General features: G+C 36.5%; 3 protein-coding genes and 1 pseudogene across 5 annotated transcripts; all 4 read right to left on the reverse strand.

Annotated features, from left to right (window-relative positions):
* Positions 1-846: 846 nt before the first annotated feature.
* LOC126595271 (uncharacterized) lies at positions 847-6,542 on the reverse strand (annotated as a pseudogene).
* A 1,088-nt stretch (positions 6,543-7,630) lies between these two features.
* On the reverse strand, positions 7,631-11,410 carry LOC126596915 (protein ABCI12, chloroplastic). 3 transcript variants are annotated; one of them, XM_050263615.1, is made up of 8 exons: positions 10,974-11,409; positions 9,973-10,089; positions 9,559-9,795; positions 9,190-9,354; positions 8,970-9,045; positions 8,431-8,495; positions 8,173-8,347; positions 7,631-8,085 (listed from the first exon to the last, which is right to left on the reverse strand). In XM_050263615.1, exons 1-7 carry the CDS (start codon positions 11,301-11,303, stop codon positions 8,195-8,197), a joined length of 1,143 nt encoding a protein of 380 aa, XP_050119572.1. In that variant the 5' UTR covers positions 11,304-11,409; the 3' UTR covers positions 7,631-8,085; positions 8,173-8,194. The 3 variants fall into 3 exon arrangements, with proteins under 3 accessions (XP_050119572.1, XP_050119574.1, XP_050119573.1); XM_050263617.1 differs by lacking the exon at positions 9,973-10,089 and having other exon boundaries at positions 10,974-11,410; XM_050263616.1 differs by lacking the exon at positions 7,631-8,085 and having other exon boundaries at positions 8,172-8,347; positions 10,974-11,410.
* Positions 11,411-15,462: 4,052 nt separating this feature from the next.
* On the reverse strand, positions 15,463-17,949 carry LOC126597173 (membrane protein PM19L-like). The gene is made up of 4 exons (XM_050263941.1): positions 17,763-17,949; positions 17,389-17,608; positions 17,026-17,071; positions 15,463-15,866 (listed from the first exon to the last, which is right to left on the reverse strand). Exons 1-4 carry the CDS (start codon positions 17,887-17,889, stop codon positions 15,774-15,776), a joined length of 486 nt encoding a protein of 161 aa, XP_050119898.1. The 5' UTR covers positions 17,890-17,949; the 3' UTR covers positions 15,463-15,773.
* A 614-nt stretch (positions 17,950-18,563) lies between these two features.
* Positions 18,564-22,845, reverse strand: LOC126597535 (glutamine synthetase leaf isozyme, chloroplastic-like). The gene is made up of 14 exons (XM_050264327.1): positions 22,681-22,845; positions 21,376-21,645; positions 21,180-21,219; positions 20,985-21,088; positions 20,852-20,900; positions 20,650-20,756; positions 20,352-20,439; positions 20,094-20,222; positions 19,916-19,990; positions 19,737-19,790; positions 19,617-19,654; positions 19,356-19,515; positions 19,185-19,245; positions 18,564-19,012 (listed from the first exon to the last, which is right to left on the reverse strand). The coding sequence occupies exons 2-14, from the start codon at positions 21,627-21,629 to the stop codon at positions 18,873-18,875; spliced, it is 1,299 nt and encodes a 432-aa protein (XP_050120284.1). The 5' UTR covers positions 21,630-21,645; positions 22,681-22,845; the 3' UTR covers positions 18,564-18,872.
* Between the last annotated feature and the right edge of the window lie 737 nt (positions 22,846-23,582).

Here is a 23,582-nt window from a genome sequence, read left to right on the forward strand (position 1 = left end):
TTTGCACATTTTCTACATACTAATAATAATTAGTTTTCCTTAGTTTTAATGGCATCGGTCAGTAATGTAAGTGTACAATATGCATCAGTCTCAAACGAGGAAGTGTGTCAAATACAATCAATGTTGTTGATGCACAAAATTGGAAGGGTCTTGGAACAACGTAAATCCGACCGTGAATCTGCAAGCAAGTAAATAACATAAGATGTATCGTGGTTCACCTCAATGTTTGGACTACGTCTACACTGATTATTGTATTTCTCTGAGATGTTGAAGAGGGAGAGAGAGCTTCTTTGTGAGGATGAGAAAGAGCACCACATTTTCAAATGTAGTGCAGGGTAAACACATAAGTTGTATATTCTTTTTGTCGATTTAGAAAGAGGGTTTCAAAAAAGGGGCTCACTTAAATATGATGTCTCAGTTTATTAATACAAGGTCATTCATAAGTTTGCTTCACATCCTCTTTTATTAATAGTCCATGAAACCACTATGACAGTGAACTCGTTTCGTACAATTATTTATGCCTATCAATCATCATTCCTCTTACAAACATCCTCTTTATTTTTCTAATGCTCTAGTTTTCTCCCATTAAACCAAAGAAGGGTGCTCTTGTGATCTGGACCATTTTTTGTGTGCAAAAAAAGTTTGAGTCACACAATGTTTCAGTTGGGTGTTGTATTATGAAAGAAACAAGTCAATAGATCATATTAGAAAGTGAAGTCTAGCTAGGAGCTCTACAAATTAACCTTCTTCCGCTCATCCATCATCTAACAAGTATATGCCGGAAAAGAGGAATGAAGAACCATATATGGAGGAGGGAGAATTATGGAAATGTATAAAACAAAAGCATAGCCGTACAACATTATTATTAATTAAACAAAAGCATAGCTGTACACTGGAGGGGCGTTTGTTTGACATCGTTAGCATTCATTGGACAGGATTGGACTAACAGTCCGTGTAGTCATGTGTTTGGCGTAGCAAGGGACTAACTTAAATGACGCTAAGTCGGACTCGCCTCGACTCCGAACTTCGCTAAGCGTCGCTAGCTAGTCCCGACTGAAACCTTGTTATTAGCTAGGACTAAGTCACTGCCCCTTGTCTTCCCAGAATCCCTCGAGCCACCACCACAAGCTTGCATCACAAAGGAGTGTAGAACTACCCAAAATCCGATTACGACCCAAAACCCCCAAAAATCTTAGAACCAGAACCATCCAAACAAGAAAACTCGCCATGGCCGCCGACGGAATTGGGGGAGAGAAGGATTTGGCCGGATGGATTTAGATGAGAAAACAAAGGAAAGAGAGAGAGAGAGGTTGTCGGACGGGAAAACTCACTGTGACAGCCGACAAAATTGGAAGGAGCATCATTGGGGTTTTTGGTGGGAATTGGAAATTTGGGGAAAAAAATTAGGAATTGAGAATTGAAGGTGAGGCATGTTTCCATTTTGTAATTATCAATCTGTGCACTGTGACTAACTTGGGGAATACAGGTGAAGAAACGGAAGGGGGAAGGGATTTCAGAGTTCTAGAAATGAAAAGAAAAGAGAAGAAAAAAAACGAAAAAGAAAAACAGACGGAGAACAGAAGAGAGTTCTAGAAAAAAATATATAATAAGACAAAAGAAAAGAAAAAGAAAAACAGATAGAGAGTTCCAGAAAATGAAAAGAAAAAGAATTTTATTATCCTACTTCTTAGTCCGACACTGCACCAAACGTTTCACTAAGCTAGTCCAGCTTAGTCTAGTCTAAGCCAGTCCAGGTTAGTCCCTGCAGCTAGTCCAGTCCGAAATAGTCCGGTGCAACAAACGCCCCCTAGTAGTATAAGCTTGGAATACAACGACCAGAAACTACAGGAGACACACACACTCTTATCAACATTCACTCACTTGTTCAAGTACTCCTGATGTGTCTTGCATCCAGCGCCATGTAAAAACCTTCCCCCATCGAAACGGATAGAAGTTTAGCTTTTGAAGAGAACGACGACACAGCACTCTATCAGGAAAAAGCTCCTACTTTGTGGCTGCAAAAACTGCTGGCCCTTCCACCTGAAATTTCACCCCGTCAAGTAGACGAATATGCGGTCGAAATTCAACATTATTAAAGTTGGTGTGAATTGTCATCATCTGGTCCTAGTCCTAGTCCTAGTCCCTGTCAATAAATGGTACAACTATAGGGATGGACGAGGGGGTTTGCAATCACGAATACCTAGCTCTAGTCATTGGCTTCATGAGATCTTGTAAATGATTCTCAAATCAATGGACAATCTTCATCTTCAAAACATACACTTTCTCTTTTTGCTCAGACTATAGTGTCGTCAAAGAGGAAGCTTTAGCATTTCAATTCCAAGAGCCTTAATCAGGAACACTTATACTGTTATACATCATCAGCTAACTCGCTGCAAAGACTAAGCAGATGATGTGAAACGTATCCAACAAAGGCTCTTCGTGTTGAGATGCAACTGCAATACTGTTTGAATATGAAATAATGAATATAGTTCTTGCATCATATAATCTAACTCTTCACTCAGCCTATTTATCATCAGCGACGTAAGTCAATCAAAATAGAAATTATGCCTATCCACTATAATGACCTTACAGAAGGAATAATCAGGCTGGAACCCAGACGCTACATAACATCAACAGGTGCTCTTGAAAATTTAGTCAGTTCTCTTACTAAAAGGAAAAGCAGGCACTTTTTTATTTACCTTAAATGTTGCACCCGATATCTCTTCATCAGTAGCAAGCACAGCAGTGATCTTATTTTTAGGATTCTCATAGCTTCTCAGTCCCCCAACCGTCATGGAGTAGAAACATCCTGTACAAATCAATAACACCATTGTAAACAAAGAACGGTCATTTTCTTTTTCAACTACTCCTCATACATCATGCTGTAATTTGTCAAATTACTGGTGGACTGAAAACTCAAAGACTTAGGTGCCCCTTGGATCCTGATGCATCCACTAAAACTTTTACACACCTTGTGGGAATGAAGCAAGTGACTTGCCACAAGCACCCTTAAGCAGTTCTGCATCATCGGCAAAGGCCACATATCCATCAGCAGTAATTCCCCACGAGAGCGGAATTTTGCCAAATTGGTCCTGTCACAATTACAACCAAACCCAATTGTTGTTAGATGTGAATCAAATCCATTAGCTTTACCAAGGCAGATCATTGTTTGGTTGGCGCGGAAGGATGACTTACAGACGCCACGAACACCATTGAGGTGGACTTGTCAAATACTATGAAAGCAAAATTTCCACTGAGGTGGCCAATAACATGGTTTGGGGGGGTAAGGTGCGCGACCGCGCAGGGCCTTGTAAGCCTCGATCACCAAAATCACCTCATTTGCAGACTTGGCTAGTCCATATTGCTGCCTCAAACTTTCCAAGTTGTCAAGTGCTCCCTCAAACAAGCAGAATATCTCATCCTTCACTGCAAACGACCTGAAGACTTTCACATGATTAGACCAACAAGTCCATGTACAAGTTGCCAATATGATCCCAACTCTCCTCACCTATGGATACAACTGTTACTGTCTCTGTCCTTCAATGATGCATGCCACAAATTAATTTTGTGATTTAATAAATTAGTACTAATATAAGTTCTAATCTCTATCTGTAAAATAAAAGAAATGATAAAAACAGAGCATGTCCCTTAAGAGACCTCCATGACACATCATCTTGCCATCTTCTTGGCATCAAATCACACCTAACAAACAATAATGATCGCTATAGCCTCTCCGGGCCCGCAAAGAATGAATAACCGTGTTTTGCCACCATTTGTTCTCTTTTTAAAAAAAAATAATAATAATCACACCTAACAAACAATATTGATCGCTATATTCTTTTGTCACCAATTCGCTATTAAACAACTAGTTTACTTTTTGAATCATGTAGGTATTGAACCCATGACACCAGTTAAATCTATATTCGGTAGCAAGGGAGAATCTCTCCCTCCCACGCTCCGGTTACATCATCCTTCTCATCAGCTCCTTCCACTGCAATTCTTTGGAGACTTCCAGATTGATATTCTTCTTTTATCTCATTAGATATCAGACTTATCATAACTACCACTGCACCTTTTATCTCATTCAAATAGGCAAGTGAGCTGATCAATAACTTGCCTCAAAAAATTGGACAACCATGAACTGCACTTGGCATGGTTTGTTAGCCTTTCACTCAAAAGTTAAGACCAACCCCAGGCGATGAAAATCGCATCCACCCGTTCATACCCAAAAGCGTATGTACTCTCCCCCTTCCCCCAACAGAAGAACCAAAAACAATACAAAACAAAAGGTAGAAACCTTCTAACGAGTTGAATAACCTTCTTCCCGAGTGAAAAAGACCCGAGTCAACTCGAAGTCTCAATTCTCCGGTCACTACCTCACCAAAGTCAGATTCTACAGCAACACCAACCCCAACCCCAGAAAACATGCTCTTGGTTCTGACTTCACACAAACACACACCCCCTTGTCTATTATACTTACATATACCCCCACAAACAGTAAATTCACCACACTCAAATCAAATCAACGTTTCAGAAACCCTAAAAAGTATTCAAGAACAAATAATAAGACCAAATTTCACTACTTAAATACAAAATCTCAATTAATAACAACACACAAAAAAAAAATCATAAAAAAAAATATATAAGTCATGCATGAAAGTGAAAAACACAAAAATTGGTACCTTTGGTTCACTGCTCTGTTCCCCAATTCTGGGTTTTATCCAACCACCAAAACCCTAAAACAAAACCCAAATAAATTAACGAAATTCATACACCAATTGAACTGAAGCTCAAGGCAAAAATAGAGGCCTGCAAACACTACAAAAGGAGAATTATTTAACCGAATATCTTGAAAAATAAATATAAAAATCCAACCTTTTGAAGTGAATTTCTAGGGTTTTTCTGGAAAAATCGATCAAATAAAACTGTAAAGGAGAGTGGAGTGGGGATCGCAGTGGAGAGAGTGGGAAGATTGAAGGTATGTGTGTGTATGTTTGCCTTCCGATATATAAAAGCGCCAGTTTGATTCGTCGTCGCAACTATAACTTTAAAGTTTGACTTTTTTCCTCTGACGATTTTGCCCTCCAAATTAATTAATAATATTAAAATAAAAGAAAAAATAAAAATATCTTCCTCCACTAATCAGCTGCCTAATTTTTATTTTTAATTAGTTTTAAAATCGAGATATTGTGCTTAGTAAAATGGTAATGGACTGCCAAGGGTCAATGGGGGTACGAGAGAGCGCCAAACGTCATATTAAATAAGTAGATCGGATCTTTTGGCAAGAAAAAAAAATGGATCGGATTAAATTAGTCCGATCCAATTTAATACGAGAGAGTTACAAACATCCGATTCTGTATTAATAATCTTATCTAGTACTATATACGTCGTGTCAAACAGGGCTTAAGAGAGTGAATTTATACCGGTTGATTTTTGTTCCACAATGCCTAGATTTCATCTATTTCGTGGCTTTAGCTGACATGGCAAAAAAATTGCTCATGTGGAGTGTGGAAACAAGAGAGAGGATATTATGGTCAAAACCAACCATTAATAATTTATTAATCAATAAAACATTAAAAGAGAAAAAAGCCTAAATAAAAATCTAGGTAAAAGTGAAATAAAAATCGAGTTTCAAAAGATTAAGTGCCAAATTTTAAGTTTCATGTAGTCAAATTCCAGGGAGCAATAGCAAAAACTGGATGCAAGGAAAGAAAAAACTTCCAACACTCAACAGGGACCAATTTGAAAGAACAAAAGTATCAAGAACTATCTAAAAAGTATTACAACGTCAGTTTATCAATTCAACTAAAACTTAGTAAATGACTAGTACTCAGTGATACAATGAACGAACTTGTGCACTCTTTATATTATGGATTCCTTTGATTGTTGAATCATAAAAAGTTTTTATTTTTATTTTTTTTACTCGAAACCTTTCTGAAAAGGAAGAGACGAATCAAACTTGTTGCTTGGCAACAATCGATGATAAATTTCGGGCGTATGAGGTTGTTTAGTGGGTCAAAACATATTTGAATTATTTTTATACTTTCCGGTTTTATTTTCTTTTCCTGTTAGGGTTTCTGCAACTGTAAACAATTTTTCAGGTTGTATTTTTAGTTATACAATTTTCATTCTATTATCTATCAAAAGGACGGTTGGCGTTTCAGAATTATATTCAAGGGTGATCGTTCATCAGTATTTAACCTCTAATTGCCGTGTCACGAACATAAGACTACGTATTATTAATTTCTACATTTGCTAAGATAATATAAATTGTAACAGTTGGAATTTAAGAAGCCGTCTTTGAAACAACACATGAACATGTCCATCTCCGCCGCAGTATGATTAGCACCGCCACAACGCATTCAGCAAGTAATGAAACGCTATGCACCGGACAATACCATACGCAGGTATCGTGGCATTATTACGTACCAAACGATCCACTCCTGCACCAGTGCTAGGCACACCAACACCAGTACTTCCTCCGCCAGTACTGCCATCTCCTCCACCGCTGGTATCTTCACCTCCGCTGCCTTCACAGTCATCTCTGCCTCTGGCAGCCACCGTGGTGATGATAGCGAGAACAACCACAACTTTCACTAACGTGCGCCAAGTTGGAGCCGTATGGATTGCAACTAATCTGAGATTTTCCTATGACAAAAGATGAAAATATAATAAAAAGTACGATCATATGCGTTTATATAGGAATCATAATATTTTGGGCTTAAATACCTAATTATTGACATGCATGCGTGAAAATGTTTTTCTAAGACGCGTGCGAATATAATTTTCTTACTATATTCTATTTACTAACACTATTATAAACTTAAGAACTGACACAAATACCAAAGAGTACATTCGAGATAACATTTAAGAAGTCCTCAATCTAACAAAACTTTAATATAAAATAAAGGGCCAACTTGGCAAAACTAATTACCAGTGTGCTCTTGTGAGTTTGAGGGCGAAATCATTCACATCCAAACTTAGAGGATTGAAACGGCACTCCACAACTAGAGAAATATCATTCTTGATAAAAACATCTACGCACAAAGCCTTGAATATAATGAACACTCTTTGATAACGAGCAACGCCGAGTCCGAAAAGTAACTAGCAACAAACCAACTAGTCTCCTACTAGCACGAATTTTGTGCGAACACTGTCAACGAAGATAATTATTCTAACAAAGTAGATCCAAAGGAGTTAATGACATACCAACACAAAATTAAATTACTTACGGAGAAAGAGTCACACACCTCACTAAGGAGGCAATTGTTGACAGAAATACTAAGACGAGAAATAGATAAGCAATAATTCATGAGAAGATAAAGGAGAAAGATTAGAAAGTTGAGAGAGGGGTTGCCACCGGTCCCAAGTCAGAGTAGGGAGCCGACGACTAAGGAGTTTGTAGATTTAGAGTTTGGTAAGAGACGTTTTATGCATTTTAATTTTTAACGTCCACGCGCAAGTTAGTAAAAGTTGTGAATGTACTCATGATCCTTTTTACAAAACTTTTGGTTATCGAATAATTCTTAGTTCAATTGTTTGTCACCTTGACTATCATCGGGGACATGCCGTCGTGCGATCGATGACTCAAAATTGCGTTTTATCTTAAGTATTTCTGATTATTCACTAATCGCTTTTAATCAGTATCTGATAATAATTACTTTCAAATCAAACAACTATCCTCAGCAGCACAAATTACTGAGATTGTGCATTGTTTTCTTTAACCATGTACAACCAAAAGGTTCAATGCATAAGAAGGCTTTACCAGGAAACATTGTCGGTAAGCCAATCCCAAAGTTTTAAGTTTCAACCATACAACACACTCTTAGTTCGATGTTGATCTTCGTTTGGTTGGGACGGCCAGAACCCTCGAGGTGTCTCCGATCCTTTAAGCACTCTGTGTAAATTCTTGATCACCATTCCAGGAACCAGGAAGGACCTTCACCGCTTCTTTGTAGGAACGTTGATGAATTTTCTTCCATAGACTGCAGAACTCTATCTACTGATAATACAGTTCTACCAAAATTACAGCCGGCTCATATGTGTGTCGGTATATGGTACTATGTCATCAACAATATTTTTCCCCTGTAGGACAAATCGATCGAATCAGAGACACAAGGGCAAAGCTAAAACTACCTGTCCAATAGGCGGAGAAATAAAAGGGGGGATTACCGATGAAAAGTTTCACAGCAGATCAGACTAGAAAGTAGCCAAACCATACAGAAGCACCTATTACACCAACCAGGCATAACAGGGAAATGATATCTGCAGTCCCGATGGATGGATCTGATAACAAGTAAATCTTATGAGCATTGCTGTCCCCTCTAAAACCTCTGACAATCATTGCCTGTAAAAGCCATAACATTGGTGAAACATGCAATACCAGAATTACTTTTTCTCTCTCTTACTTCTGTGAGTTAATGCACAAACCTGTGAAATCTGCTCTGCATGGCTAAAAATATTTGTGAAGATCCGACGGAAGTAGGCAAATAAAACTGAAAAGTAAGAACCAAATCATATAAGGAAAGTCGCCAATGACAATCCAAGAAAAAGGTGATAAGACGGTGTTCAAATAGATAAATGTTTAATATCAGTTTGTCCCTCATCATCTAAGCTGACAGTTACACTAAAGTGATAAGAGCATGAGGTAGTTCTACATGTAGGCAATGAAACATCTTTAACAGAGCACAGAATTCATAAAAGATGAAGGTATCAGATTGATAAGATTACTCAGTCAAGCTGAAAATATATTTACTAGACCAAACTAGACAATATCCATAAACAAAAGAGGGGGGGGGGGGGGGGGCGCTATAAGCGTTATACAGTGTGAACAACACACAAATATGATAAATTTAGATAGCAGAAACTCTTCCTGCTTTGAGGACCCTACAACTCAGATTCATTTGTAGCTAAGGAGGAGAAGACCAACAATAACAACACAAAAATTCATATGTTGGATGTATGCTTACGATCGATTGTTTCCACCATTGTCAGCTGTTCCCAGTTTATCCTACGAGATACAATCCCCAATGCAACATTCCGTACCTACAAACGCATGAGAAGTATATTCCAAAGGAGTGGATATCAGTTTGAGTAGATTTTAGAGCTAAATCACTAATCCTCTGTCAAGAAAATCATCTGAAAATTTTGGAATCACTGAACACAAATCTTATTGACCAATCCCCTTACCTCATCAAAAACCAGATTGATGAACCTCAATGAAAGCATGAGGGTAAGAATAATTTCAGCCACTGGCACACCAAGATGTGTCAAAGGGAGCATAAACCACCGCAAAGCAAATGCAAGTTCTTCAGGGGTTGTGGTTGTAAGGCAAAGGCTCGCACTTTGAAAGACCTATCACAAAAATACAAACCCTAATTATCAGTATAAATAAAAGCTTCTTCATCAATTGTATGGTTACATCACTTTAATCTCAAAATTCGTGTCCCTACATATACAAACACACCCTTATAATGTGATTATATCAATGGGCACCCAAACATATCGTTATTTAATAAGAGGCAAAAGGTGCACTGAGCAGAGATAGGAACAACTTACAGTAAAGGTTAAGCAAGCAGCTGTGCTCGCTACAGACAACCCCTTCCTTGTAAACTGTATTGGACCTAGCTTCATAATTAAATATGAGTAACCTTCCAGGGATGCAGGAAGATTTGATAATCCCATCATTCCAGGAGGTGGGGTTCTCAACTGAACAAGCGGTGGTACACCATCTGAACCCAGCCCCAGCATAATGAATAAAATTCCAGAAATCAAGGACACTCTTCCCAGTTGATCCTGTAACCAAGAAAATATCCTGCATTAGTATATTGATTATCAATTCTCAACAAAGGAAGAAGGAATAACAAAATACTGGATGCATCACTAAGGCCTTGTTAATAAAATACTAAAGACTAAGAAGTTAGTACAATTAAAACTAGCTCCTGACTCATAGGAAGGTGCTTGGTCATGTACCATCCATGTGTGTCTCGGAAGAATCCATATTGACAAAACGCCCAAGTATACTACTAATCCAAAGCGCAGTATTATATGTGACCTTGCTGGTAAAACAACTAGAGCCAAAAGCCAAACCTGCATGATCAAAATGAGAAAAGGTAATAAAACAGAAGTTACATAACCCCATATGCCCTTTCCCAAAAAAAAAATTATCATGTAAACTTTACCAACAGTGAGGTGTTATTTACAAGTATGCATTTAACAAAAGACAGAAGCCCAGGATGCAGAAGGATATCTTTACCATCTGATTGTTAAGTGCATTTAACAACATAAACAGCCTCCGGTTTTGAAACCATTTGATTGTGCTCAAAATTTTGGTTGATCTAAAAAATTCTCATTCCATATGATGTTTCTACTTGACTTAGCTAGTATATCATTTCAATAGAAATGTCATCTCTTAAGGTTTGAGAGTCGCCGCCTTTCAATAATAGTTGGAGATCTCAGGTGTATCATATGCATGGAGTTCAACTCCTGTCATCTACAATTTTAAAGGACATTGCCGTTGCAATTTCTTACACTACACAAATCGGTTCTTCCTAAACCTCGCATGTTGACAGGCCAAGTCGAAACTTGGACACGGAAACAACCATTTAATGTTCCCTAACCCTCTCTCTGGTACAGAAAAAAGAAAAGACAAGTGAACAACAACATTCTTTCATATTAAAGTTCTATGTTGTAACACAATTAAAATCAGGAAGAAGAAGAAAAGGGAACATTTTTTATCAGTCTTATCAAATTGTTCCGCAACATATACATATCAAACACATAACACTAGAAACTCAATACGAAACAAACTGAAATACCTAAAATCAAAAATAAAAACTTGAACTTTAAATGCCATCAAAATCCAAAACCCATACACCAATTCATCCTTTTCAGCTAAATATACGGTACCAAATTAGACCAAACCCACCATTTATCATAAAAAACCAACAAATACCCATCAAAATTAAGCATACCAATTTGATTCTGGGGTCCACAGAATGAAGGAACGTGGTGGGTTCCGAGACGTACTGGCAGATGGGGCTAGCAGTCGCGCCTGAAATCAGCCTGAGGAATTTCTCGGCTCCGAAAGCTTTGGTCGGCAAAACGTTCACCCACCACGGGCTTTGGCTGCTATCGCTCGCCGCAGCTCGAATTTGGAGGCTTAATCTCGGCTTTGCTTGTATAAGGGTTTTGTTCAGTGAGCTCGGGTGAGTGAAATTTGGGGCAATTAGGGTTTTGGGATTAGGGTTCAGCGGGAAAGAGGGGAATGTTACCGTTGTGACGGCACGGTAAGCGAAGCTCATGGGTGAAGCTGAGTGTGGGAGAGATAGGGAGGATTTTTTAGGGATGTTTCTGTACAGTTGGTTAATTTCCAAAGTGGCGGGAATTTACGGTTTATCTCAGCTTATGAGAAAATTTTGCAGCCTAGGGAGGTTAATATAACCATTAAATGAAGATATTTTTCGGTCTATCCCAAATAGGTCTGGCAAACGGGTCGTGTCTGTCGTGTTCATGTTATTTTCGTGTAATATCTATTATCTTAACGGGTCATGTCGTGTCACATCTGTTATCTTAACAGGTCCTTAACAAGTCGAGTCACTTTACCCAACGGGTAAAGTAACCCGACCCGTTATAACCCGTTATGACCCGTTAAGAAAAAAAAAAATTCCTTAAATTTGCACATACCACACTTTGCCACATAAATATTACTTCAAAACATTAAAACACATAATTTAATATATATATATATATATTATAATTATTTTAGTTTTTAGAAGTATAAAATTGTGAAATTAATGTATATAATTATTATAGTTTATTCATACTCATTAAGTATAACATAAGATTTTGTGGTATCCATTAGTGTAATTTTTTAAATTGAAGATCGAATTCATTCATTGTATTCATATAGGGTCAAAGAGTGTAGCTGTAAAAAATCATCAAAATCGGAGTTAAAATAACCGTTAAATCATGATTTTTCTTTTTATAACCGTCAAAAAGTTTTGTCCCGTTACTTGATCTTTGAATGTTTGTTTTTTGCAATTTTTGACGTATGCGATCTCGAAGTATATAAAAATATGTTTGACGGTTGAATCGTTGAAACTAGTTTCGAAGAATGCGTATCTCATCAAAACAATAGATTCACTAACACTTTTAAGAGTTTATTTATACTTTCATTAAGTATAAGTATAACATAAGATTTTATGGTATCCACTAGTGTAAATATTTTAAATTGAAGATCGAATTCATTCATTGTATTCATATAGGGTCAAGGAGTGTAGCTGTAAATAATCATCAAAATCGGAGTTAAATGACTGTTAAATCGTGATTTTTCTTTTTATAATCGTCGAAAGGTTTTGTCCCGTTACTTGATCTCTGAATGTTTGTTTTTTGCAATTTTTGGCGTATGCGATCTCGAAGTATATACAAACATGTTTGACGGTTGGATTGTTGAAACTATTTTCGAAGAATGTGTATCTCATCAAAATAATAGATTCACTAACACTTAAGAGTTTATTCATACTTTCATTAAGTATAAGTATAACATAAGATTTTGTGGTATCCACTAGTGTAAATATTTTAAATTGAAGATCGAATTCATTCATTGTATTCATATAGGATCAAGGCGTGTAGCTGTAAATAATCATCAAAATCGGAGTTAAAATAACCGTTAAATCGTGATTTTTCTTTTTATAACCGTTGAAAGGTTTTGTCCTGTTACTTGATCTCTGAATGTTTGTTTTTTGCAATTTTTGGTGTATGCGATCTCGAAGTATATACAAACATGTTTGACGGTTGGATCGTCGAAACTAGTTTTGTAGAATGCATATCCTATCAAAACAATAGATTCACTAACATTTAAGAGTTTATTCATACTTTCATTAAGTATAACATAAGAAACACTAGTGGTATCCACTAGTGTAAATATTTTAAGTTGAAGATTGAATTCATTTATTGTATTCATATAGGGTCAAGGAGTGTAGCTGTAAAAAATCATCAAAATCGGAGTTAAAATAACCGTTAAATCGTGATTTTTCATTTTATAACCGTCGAAAAGTTTTGTTTGGTTACTTAATCTCTGAATGTTTGTTTTTTGCAATTTTTGGCGTATACGATCTCGAAGTATATACAAACATGTTTGACAGTTGGATCATTGAAACTAGTTTCGTAGAATGCGTATCCCATCAAAACAATAGATTCACTAACACTTACGAGTTTATTTATATTTTCATTAAGTATAACATAAGATTTTGTGGTATCCACTAGTGTAAATATTTTAAATTGAAGATCAAATTCATTCATTGTATTCATATAGGGTCAAGGAGTGTAGTTGTAAAGAATCATCAAAATCGGAGTTAAAATAACCGTTAAATCGTTATTTTTCTTTTTATAACCGTCGAAAAGTTTTGTTCCGTTACTTGATCTCTAAATGTTTGTTTTTTGCAATTTTTGGCGTATGCGATCTCGAAGTATATACAAACATGTTTGACGGTTGGATCGTTGAAACTAGTTTCGTAGAATGCGTATCCCATCAAAACAATAGATTCACTAACATTTAAAGAGTTTATTCATACTTTCATTAAGTATAACATAAGATTTTGTGGTATCCACTAGTGTAAATATTTTAAATTGAAGATCAAATACATTCATTGTATTCATATAGGGTCAAGGAGTGTAGCTATAAAGAATCATCAAAATCGGAGTTAAACTAACCGTTAAATCGTGATTTTTCTTTTTATAACCGTCGAAAGGTTTTGTCCCGTTACTTGATCTCTGAATGTTTGTTTTTTGCAATTTTTGGTGTATGCGTTCTCAAAGTATATTCAAACATGTTTGACGGTTGGATCGTCGAAACTAGTTTTGTAGAATGCGTATCCCATCAAAACAATAGATTCACTAACATTTAAGAGTTTATTCATACTTTCATTAAGTATAACATAAGATTTTGTGGTATCCACTAGTGTAAATATTTTAAATTGAAGATTGAATTCATTCATTGTATTCATATAGGGTCAAGGAGTATAGGTGTAAAAAATCATCAAAATCGGAGTTAAAATAACCGTTAAATCGGAGTTAAAATAACCGTTAAATCGTGATTTTTCGTTTTATAACCGTCGAAAAGTTTTGTTTGGTTACTTAATCTCTAAATGTTTGTTTTTTTTGCAATTTTTGGCATATGCGATCTTGAAGTATATACAAACATGTTTGACTGTTGGATCGTTGAAACTTGTTTCGTAGAATGTGTATTCCATCAAAACAATAGATTCACTAACATTTAAGAGTATATTCATACTTTCATTAAGTATAACATAAGATATCCACTAGTGTAAATATTTTAAATTGAAGATCAAATTCATTCATTGTATTCATATAGGGTCAAGGAGTGTAGCTGTAAAAAATCATAAAAATCAGAGTTAAAATAACAGTTAAATCGTGATTTTTCGTTTTATAGCCGTTGAAAAGTTTTGTTCGGTTACTTGATATCTGAATGTTTGTTTTTTGCGATTTTTTAATGATGCAATCTCGAAGCATATACAAACAAGTTTGACAGTTGGATCGTTGAAATTAGTTTCATATGGTATATATATATATATATTTATTAAGTAGATTTAAATCTATTTATTATGTACGTATAATTATTATAGTTTTTAGGGGTATAAAATTTAATTTAAAATTATATATATAATTCTTATAGTTAATATTTTGGGGGTATAATTATTATAGTATATATAATTATTATAATTATTATAGTTAATTTAATATATATATATATATATATATATATAATTATAGTATTTTTAAGGTTATAAAATTATTAAATTAATATTCTTCTTATCATGTATCGTGTTACCCACGTGTATACTCGAACCAACCAGTTATCTTAATAGGTGCTTATCGGGTTACCCGATAATGACCCGATTTGTTATCGTGTCGACCCGAACACCTGTTAATTTCTTGTCGTGTCGTGTCGGGTTATCGGGTTGTGTCAGGAATTGCCAGGCCTAATCCCAAATACAAACCGGTACATTACATGTATAGCTACGAAATTGTTGATATTTCCATTGAAATATTTGCAAAATTAAGGATCGATATGAAAATGGATGGTAAAATGCAAACTTCACCTTACATCGGCAAGATATAAGAAAATCAATTAATAACGGCCATTTTTATCAATTTACTACAGAAATTTTGCCATAATCCATTGCAGATTTCTAATTTTTAATTATTTTTTTAGAAATTTTTCTTTAATTTTGACTAATTTGAATGGAGTATATACCCTTTTCATTGCAAACTTCTATAATTTTCGTTGAAGGCAACCGATATCAATATCGATGTCGATATTTCCACTAAATCAATATTTCAAACATCAAATATAACACGTAATCTGTTTTGTATTCTGAGTGCACATAAAATATATACATTAAACAGAGAAGTGACAACATTATTCTTTATATACACATATTTTTCTAAAATATTAGATGTTTATTGAAAATATCATAAGATAGTACAAAGGATAGCTCAACCCATTTCTTACCAATAATATCGGATTGAATTGATCTGGATTGAAATCTAATCCATTAACTGGTAATTGGTAGTTTAATTGCACTTTTGTATTCTAGTTGCACGTGAGTTGAGATGCAAGATGCTTATTTCTCAAGACTAGTTGATATTTAACAACAATTAATACATGAATAATCAACATTCAAGCAGTGTATTAGTGTGAAATATAACACTAATTAGGGTGATTAAACTCTTCCAGTGCGGCTCCTTTCTTAAGCAATAACATCTTCAACCCCAGCATGGATGACACACGTCAAAAACAACTGCGTTGCAGTTACAAGTATTATTATTGTCTCCAAAGTACGCTGTTAATACAACATATAACACCGTGATTAGTCATGTAATTAGTTAAGCTTCTTCTGTTTCTGCAATAAAACTTTCAAAACTATTACTACTTGCTCTTTCCCTAACTATACGAGCTGTCGGTAAATTCTTGCATGTGATGAATGTATTGTGTATACAACTTGTCACATCCTTACCCGGGGTCTATCACATCTCATGCCCGCTCCACCACCGTACCACGATATTGTCCGTTTTGGGCCCCGACTATGCCCTTACGGTTTTGTTTCTAGGAATTCACACGAGAACTTCCCAGTGGATCACCCATCATGGGATTGCTCTCGCGTGCTACTCGCTTAACTTCGGAGTTCTAATGGAACCCGAAGTCAATAAGCTCCAAAAATGTCTCGTGTTAGGTAGAGATATGAATATACATATAAGCCATACAAGATCCACTTCCCTGAGCAATGTGGGATGTTACAATCCACCCTCCTAAGTGGGCCCAACGACCTCGTCGGCACACCACGGCAAGGGTTAGGGTTTGATACCAAATTGTCACATCCCGACCTGAGGTCTACCACATCTTGGGCCCGCTCCATCACCGTAGCATGATATTGTCCGCTTTGGACCCCGACTACGCCTTCACGGTTTTGTTTCTAGGAACTCACACGAGAACTTCTCAGTGGGTCACCCATCATGGGATTGCTCTCGCGCGCTACTCGCTTAACTTTGGAGTTCCGATGAAACCTGAAGCCAGTGAGCTCCGAAAAGGTCTCGTGCTAGGTAGAAATAGGAATATACATATAAAGCTTACAGGATCCACTCCTCTGGACGATGTGGGATGTTACACAACTTCCTTCTTATAGCTATTAATCATGTGACGACTAGTAGGTGAGGGTTATGTGTGAAAGGACAATGTGTATGCATCTATGCAAAAAGGCTGCTAGTACTAATTGTAGTGTGCCACAGTGCTTAGTACAAGGAAATCTTAGGTGCAAGTGAAACGGATTGTATCGGTCTCTCTTGTCACACGACTAGTCACGTATGAAAGAGTTATTACATGTAATTGTATATACAACCGGTGAGAGGGAAATTTTCCTCGCCAAGTACGGTAATTATGCTTATATTGGTTTTCTGTTTAAAAAAAAAACATATATATATATATATATAAGAGCAGCAACTTACCAAGTTGGAATCTGTCCAACCAAGATCAATCTCTTTACATGCCAATCTGAAACAGAAAAAGTGGAGTAGAAATACATAAATGAATTGGAGAGCAAACAGATCAAGTGTACCAAAAAAATCACAATTACGCATGTCATACTTTAAGAAAAAGCTTCAAACTCCGTATTTTAAATCAAAACCTAACTTTGTAACACTAAAAGAATTTCACAACTAAGAATCAATTAGAGCATAACAAGTAGATAGAAAATGATTTTTGCCACTCCAATCGGGCTCTTGAAGTGTTTTTATATAAAACCTATCGTTGTCGGGGCGTTTGTTTTTTTCCTAATTTACTGAAGAACAAAAAGAAGCAGAAGTATTCACCCCATGGCAAGAAGGGTGAGTGACCAAGTAGCAAGAGAAGCAGCAGCAGCTGTGTGCAAGCTGGGGCCGTCCCATTGGAAAACGTTGTGGAGTCCAGTGAGTGAGGTCCCAAATCCAACAACTCCAGCAATGAGGGAGAAGATCACGAAGAACCCAGTAGCCGTATTCCCAAATGGAACATATATTGGAAATATCCGAGCAGGAATCGACAACACAGATGCTGCATGCATGCACGTTAAATGTTGTTAGTTATCACAATTAAGTTGTAATTGACGAGAAATTGTTCAATGTGATTGCCACAATTCAATCACATGTGATGTGATGGTCATGCCAGAAGATTTCAAGTAATTGAAAGACTGCAAATCGATAATTACCGGCTTCGCGAGACCTTTGGATTCCATGGTTGACAGCCCAAGAAGCAATGACAATCACAATGAAATATAGAACAAGATTAACAATTAGGAGAATTGATGCTGCAGATTTTGGCCCTCCATTAGCCATGGCCTTTGAAGTTTTTTCAGAGATGGAAGGAGAAGAACTAAATGTTGTCACCCTTATAGAGCTCAGCTTACAGAACTATATATTCTGAATTTTAATATGTGTCTTTAATTCAAAGAAATGGCTTACATTCTTTTCCTTCATTGGGTTTGCCTCATGGAAGGGCCAAAGAATCCTTTATTTGAATTCTGCACACTCCCTTTCTTTCTACTACACATTGCTGTTTAGTTTTCGCTTTTAAATTAGATTAAATAAATCAAATGAGATATGAGAATTAACATACGGAAATAAACAAATTATAATCACTTCTGCACGGCAGCTCTTTAGACTTTGATGGAATAAAGGATCCCTGCTAAGCACACAAAATAAAAGAATAAAGTTATACTTCTCTCTGTTTAATGCTTCTTTTCTGGCAAAAGAAACGCGTATTATTGTACACAGTAGAGCTCGAGTGCTAACCAATTCATGTGTCACTATTTACGCGTCTGGAACCTTTACAGAATTTATCCCATAATCTGAATCGTTCGTTATTCGGATCCTCATTGAAATCTCACTCACTTCTACCAGAATTTGATGACAAGGTTTAGCTGTCTGTGTGACTATATAAATAGATGAACATAGTGTTTTCAGATTTTGGTGAATTTGCAGGGAAGATCTTCGAACCAGGACTTAAAAAATGAACAGTTCGAATCAGTTATGAACTTTATTTCTTAAGCAAAAACCAGAGTTCATATGCTGCATAAAATATCCAATAAACTGTCAAATGATTCAATTAAGGCTCTCCGATCTACACGATTTCTTCGATACAAGAAAACATTCTACAAAGTTGAGCATGACATGAACAATCACTGACAATGGGACCTTTATTTACAAAGGAACTTCTCAAAAGGATTTAAAAGGTGAAGGAATATGCTGCCCACACTTGGCTACTTTGTCCCAATTAGCTGCGTTTTAGGCCCCAGTGGATTATCTTCGGCGAATTGGTTTCAGACGTTCAATGCAAGCTTTTGAGCTGCAAGAGCTTCAGCCTCAAGGGTTGGCTCCCACAACAATGTAGTTTCTGCCAGCAGTGAGGTCACAATGTAAGGGTCCATGTTTGAAGCTGGACGACGGTCCTCCAGATAACCTAACACAAGAGTCAGCAAAATCGAAAGGTTCAGTGGTGCAGGTCGTTTATAAAAGTGACATAACAGAAAGGAATGCTGGGAGCATGCCGATGAAGCTTAAAAGACAACACAAATATATTTACACATTTAACCACAGCTTAAGATGGTAAATACTGAAACTGGGGGTAGTACCTTTTCCTTGCTTCTCAGTTTCACGACCAACACGGATTGAGCAACCACGATTAGCCACTCCCTACGAGTTCAAGTTAACGGAGTATTTAGTTATAAATTTTATAATCTGAAACTTTCTGGTTCCATAGTTTAAAGTTCAAGAGAAACAGCTAACAATTGTTAAGGGCATACCCATGAAAATGTGTTAATGCTGGCTGTTTCATGCTTTCCTGTCAACCTTCTCTCATTTCCTTCTCCGTAAGCACTAATGTGCTCACCGTGGCGAAGGGAAAGATTCAAAATGGCCTTCTTAATAACTTCAAAGCCTCCTTCTTCCCTCATGCTCTTTGTACTGTGAAAGCAATGATTATTCAATATATTATTTTTCCTAAGCATACTATCCAATTATACGTAAATATTGTCCATTTCATCAATGTTGTATTGGCTAATTACCTGTAATTGGTGTGGCATCCTGCACCGTTCCAGTCACCCTGTCGATGCAAAATAGGGGATAAGTTCATTCATCGGTGTACAAATACTGAAAATATCGGTATATGGTAAAATCTATATTACCTCTATTGGTTTTGGATCAAGTGTGAGAACAACACCAGCTTGTTCAGTGATTCTCTGCCAGGGTAGGGAAAAAATAAACAATTTTTAGTGAATCATAGGACGCATCGACACACCAAAACTAGTTGAATGATACCATTCAGTTGCAAAACTGCCACCAAGTTATGATTAGGATGAGTTACCTCAAGAATATATCTTGAAGCCCAGATATGATCTCCAGCTTCAATTCCCACACTCGGACCAACTTGATACTCCCACTGCATGATAATACTGATGATTATTACTGATGGATGAAAAAAGGTATAGCTACAATACTTGAATTCAGAAGCAGGAAAAGATAGAGAAGGGAGAAAGGAAAACCTGGCCAGGCATAACCTCCCCGTTGGTGCCGCTGATGTTAATTCCAGCATAGAGGCAAGCCTTGTAGTGAGCATCTGAGATGTCACGGCCGAATGACTTGTCTGCACCAGCTCCACAGTAGTAAGGACCCTGCGATAAATAGATGCATCATTACCCGGTACTTATTGATTGCGAAAGATTTTATAAGACAGACGTTTAAATACTAGAAATAAAATTATTGAGGCTGAACTGACAGATACTTGCAAACAGAATAACAACCTGAGGACCAGGGTAGCCTCCAACTGGCCAACCCAAAGGCCATTTCACATCGGTTTGGAGTAATGTGTACTCTTGTTCAATCCCATACCTGAAAATAATGGTCAAGATTAGTAGATTCTCGAATCCAAATAAACACATACTTGACACATTAATGTACACAACCATGACTACGTTGTTAATCACTATGTATTAACACAAAGGGATGAAAACTATAATTCCAGTCCGAAACACCTACGAGACAGGCAGGTACACACACACAATTTAAAACTAAGACTTAAGTTATCAAGGGAGAAATTACCATGGGACTTCGTCTATAACCTTCTTGTTCTTGAAAATCTCAGCAGCCCTGGCGCGCTTGTTAGTTGGGATAGGCTCGCCTTGCGGTGTGTAAGCATCACAAATTACCTTTGTGAATTCATAGAATTATGTCAATTAAGTTTTTTATTATATGCTTAGATTCACTGGACATCACAGTACTAACATTTATATGTGATACCTACCAAAATATTGTTGCCACCACGGAAAGGGTCCTTAAATATCGCTTGAGGGCTGGAAGATAGAAGTTATATAAATTTCATGCTGTAACAATGAAGAGATACAACCATAAATGTGGTTTTGTTCTGAAGATCTTACTATAAGATTACTTCACTGTCTTCACCGGGTGCTTGTCCGGTACTTGATCCATCATAGTTCCACTTTGGAAGCTCAGACGGATCTTCAACAGGTTTTGATATTGTCTGAAACATTTGTAAACAAATATACGCATGAGAATAATCGAACCTCAATCTTTCAAAGTTAAAATTTAAAGTCCATGGACATTTATCATACCCTTGACTTGCTGCGGACATCAACCCCTGACCCTCCGATCCTGTTGCAAAATGATAAAACATCATAACATTTTTTGGAAGCAACCTACCATGATATCAAAGATTAAACAACTGACTGCCGAATTTCTTTCAGGTGCAGTTAGTTTGCGAGTGCTAACATGCATTACAAATATCAGATGGGAGAAGATGAGGCATACCAAATGTACTCGGCAATAATCCTGTCAGTGAATGGAGTAAGGTCCAGGTTCAGTAAACCCTCTAGCCTGTTGATTGTATAACCTTCGGCCTTGGTGGCGAGCACTCTAAATTTAGTAGAGCTCCTAGCTGGTCCTTTCTTGTTCTGTTTCAACACAAGAGAACCCCACATCTTTGCTGTCATAGGACTGGCAGTGGTTGAGCTCCTTGTAATCTTCATCTGCCATTGTGAATTGGGTGCCAAAATCTGCGCCATTTCGGCCTACTCCTCACTGAAAAACAGTATAAACCATCATCAAGGACTTGTAAGTAAACGGATCATGGCGTCTTAACATCAAGATCCATCGAACTTACGAAATTAAGATAAAAATACAACAGTTTGATGATAAATCTTCATGTGAGAGTAAGAATACTCAGCATTGCCACTTCAAATTACTGTATAACTAATGAAATTGCATTCCTTCCATTATATAACATGAGATGACCAAGTGTTTTCTTGTTATTATACAATTTAACTATGAAATTCATCGAATTGACCGCCTAATCTCTCCTTTTGTTTTGTTTTTTTTGTATGAATATGCATTATCTATTCTTTCTTGCTATTCCCAAATCTATGTTTAAGCGTTAGTTTCTTAGCATTACCACAATTGTTTTAACATGGTTAACATTTTGTGAGCTTTACAAGTTAGCACTAGTTTCTTAGAACAAAATTACCACTAGTTGGTAACTTGGTAGTGCACAACAGCGTTTCGAAATTACTATTCGTGAAAATTGTTGTATAAAAAAGTCAACTTTAAGTATTGTTGGACGAGTAGTGCTATCTACACACTCATTTTTACCCCCACACACTTTTTATTAATTCTGCCATTTAATCTTATTCAATTCATTCAATTTGATATTGGAAAATTGTGTGAATGTGCGAGAGATAAAAAATGGTACGTGGATAAAACCAGCGTATTGGACAAGTGGAAAGGAATTACAAAAAATAGTAAACGCACATTTGACAGCTGACAACTTTGACATTGTAAAGCATATACCAAATGACATAACAGAGCCCTAATTAATAAACAAGGTAATAATAAATCTCACAAAAAAAAAAAAATGAAGAAGAAAAAGAAACAGAGAAAACAAATGTAGTAAAAACTCTACCATTTGGCAGACTTTTTGCAGCAGAGTTACAAATACAAGGCAAGAAATGATAAAATGTAGTATCAGATACTGTTAGTTTTGACCGAATGCTTGACTACCCCATCAGCCATTAATTAAAAAAAAAAAGTACATTACTTTCCAGTCCCCCATTGATTTACCTGAAGACTGCTGCAACTTGGCTAGGAACTGGGTTGTGCTGGAACGAGCTTAAGAGAGAGAGGAGAGGAGATGTATTTTTGGTGGGGGAGTTTTATGTATAAAATAGTGGGTGATGGGCAAAAGATTTTGTTGGCCTTTCCTTAGCAGATAGGGGTGTGGATGTGTGGAGGAAAATAGTTTCTGGTCCCTTTAGAGGCTCCAAGAGAGGATCCAAGAGAAAGGCTTTGGATTATGTGAATATTTATGCTAGGCATATGTAAGGAAAGGAAATAAAGTACGATTTTAATGCTTGGTCAAGGTTATATATTGCATTGTAAAGTAATATATTTACTTCCCCATAACAAGAAAGTCAATGGGGGATTGAATTTCATTGTTTATTATTCAATCACTTGCTTGTTTCGTTTGATTAGAAGAGATTTCATGTTCAATTACAACAAACGAAGCAAACAACTAAGCCGGCAACGCTGCAGTCTAAGCTTTAGCGGTTCCAACCTCTGATCTATATAGCTCCTGATGGAATATCAATTGTAATGAACGGATTTCTTCTAGGTTTCGTATCGGAACGGCACTTTAATATAATGATAAAAATAGTCAACCATCTTGTATTTTGATTAACCACTAAAGAGATATGTCTAACCTTGCTAACGTGAAGCGGATACGAAGAATATATATATTGGCGGTCAGATTAATACCTACCTACCTAGTTGTGGTTGATTACATAATAATAACGCAGCTTTATTGTATGCATGTCACCTAGTCGTATAGGTATCATTATAAATATCATATGGTTTGTTGTATAAAAAAAAAAAAAAAAGGATTAGCTTCTTGATTCCAAGGAAATATATCATTATCATATACAAGGGGTGATCAACGTAATCATGTTCACTAGAGATACAACTCA

This window comes from Malus sylvestris, chromosome 13 (assembly GCF_916048215.2).
Source record: "Malus sylvestris chromosome 13, drMalSylv7.2, whole genome shotgun sequence".
Classification (NCBI taxonomy): domain Eukaryota; kingdom Viridiplantae; phylum Streptophyta; class Magnoliopsida; order Rosales; family Rosaceae; genus Malus; species Malus sylvestris.

What these genes read in the sequence shown, in the direction of transcription:
- LOC126596915 (XM_050263615.1), bottom strand. Translation starts at nt 11,303, where the DNA reads ATGAGCTTCGCTTACCGTGCCGTCACAACGGTAACATTCCCCTCTTTC. An exon ending in TGGACCCCAGAATCAAATTG is followed by an intron (nt 10,090 to 10,973) that starts GTATGCTTAATT and finishes TTGATCATGCAG; the next exon opens with GTTTGGCTTTTGGCTCTAGT. An exon ending in ATGCAGAGCAGATTTCACAG is followed by an intron (nt 8,348 to 8,430) that starts GTTTGTGCATTA and finishes TGGCTTTTACAG; the next exon opens with GCAATGATTGTCAGAGGTTT.
- LOC126597173 (XM_050263941.1), bottom strand. Translation starts at nt 17,889, where the DNA reads ATGGCTAATGGAGGGCCAAAATCTGCAGCATCAATTCTCCTAATTGTT. An exon ending in CTCACCCTTCTTGCCATGGG is followed by an intron (nt 17,072 to 17,388) that starts GTGAATACTTCT and finishes TTTCTGTTTCAG; the next exon opens with ATTGGCATGTAAAGAGATTG. An exon ending in GTTGGACAGATTCCAACTTG is followed by an intron (nt 15,867 to 17,025) that starts GTAAGTTGCTGC and finishes TTGTATTAACAG; the next exon opens with CGTACTTTGGAGACAATAAT.
- LOC126597535 (XM_050264327.1), bottom strand. Translation starts at nt 21,629, where the DNA reads ATGGCGCAGATTTTGGCACCCAATTCACAATGGCAGATGAAGATTACA. An exon ending in GGGAGGTTATGCCTGGCCAG is followed by an intron (nt 19,991 to 20,093) that starts GTTTTCCTTTCT and finishes ATTATCATGCAG; the next exon opens with TGGGAGTATCAAGTTGGTCC. An exon ending in CTTCAAGATATATTCTTGAG is followed by an intron (nt 19,791 to 19,915) that starts GTAACTCATCCT and finishes CTACCCTGGCAG; the next exon opens with AGAATCACTGAACAAGCTGG.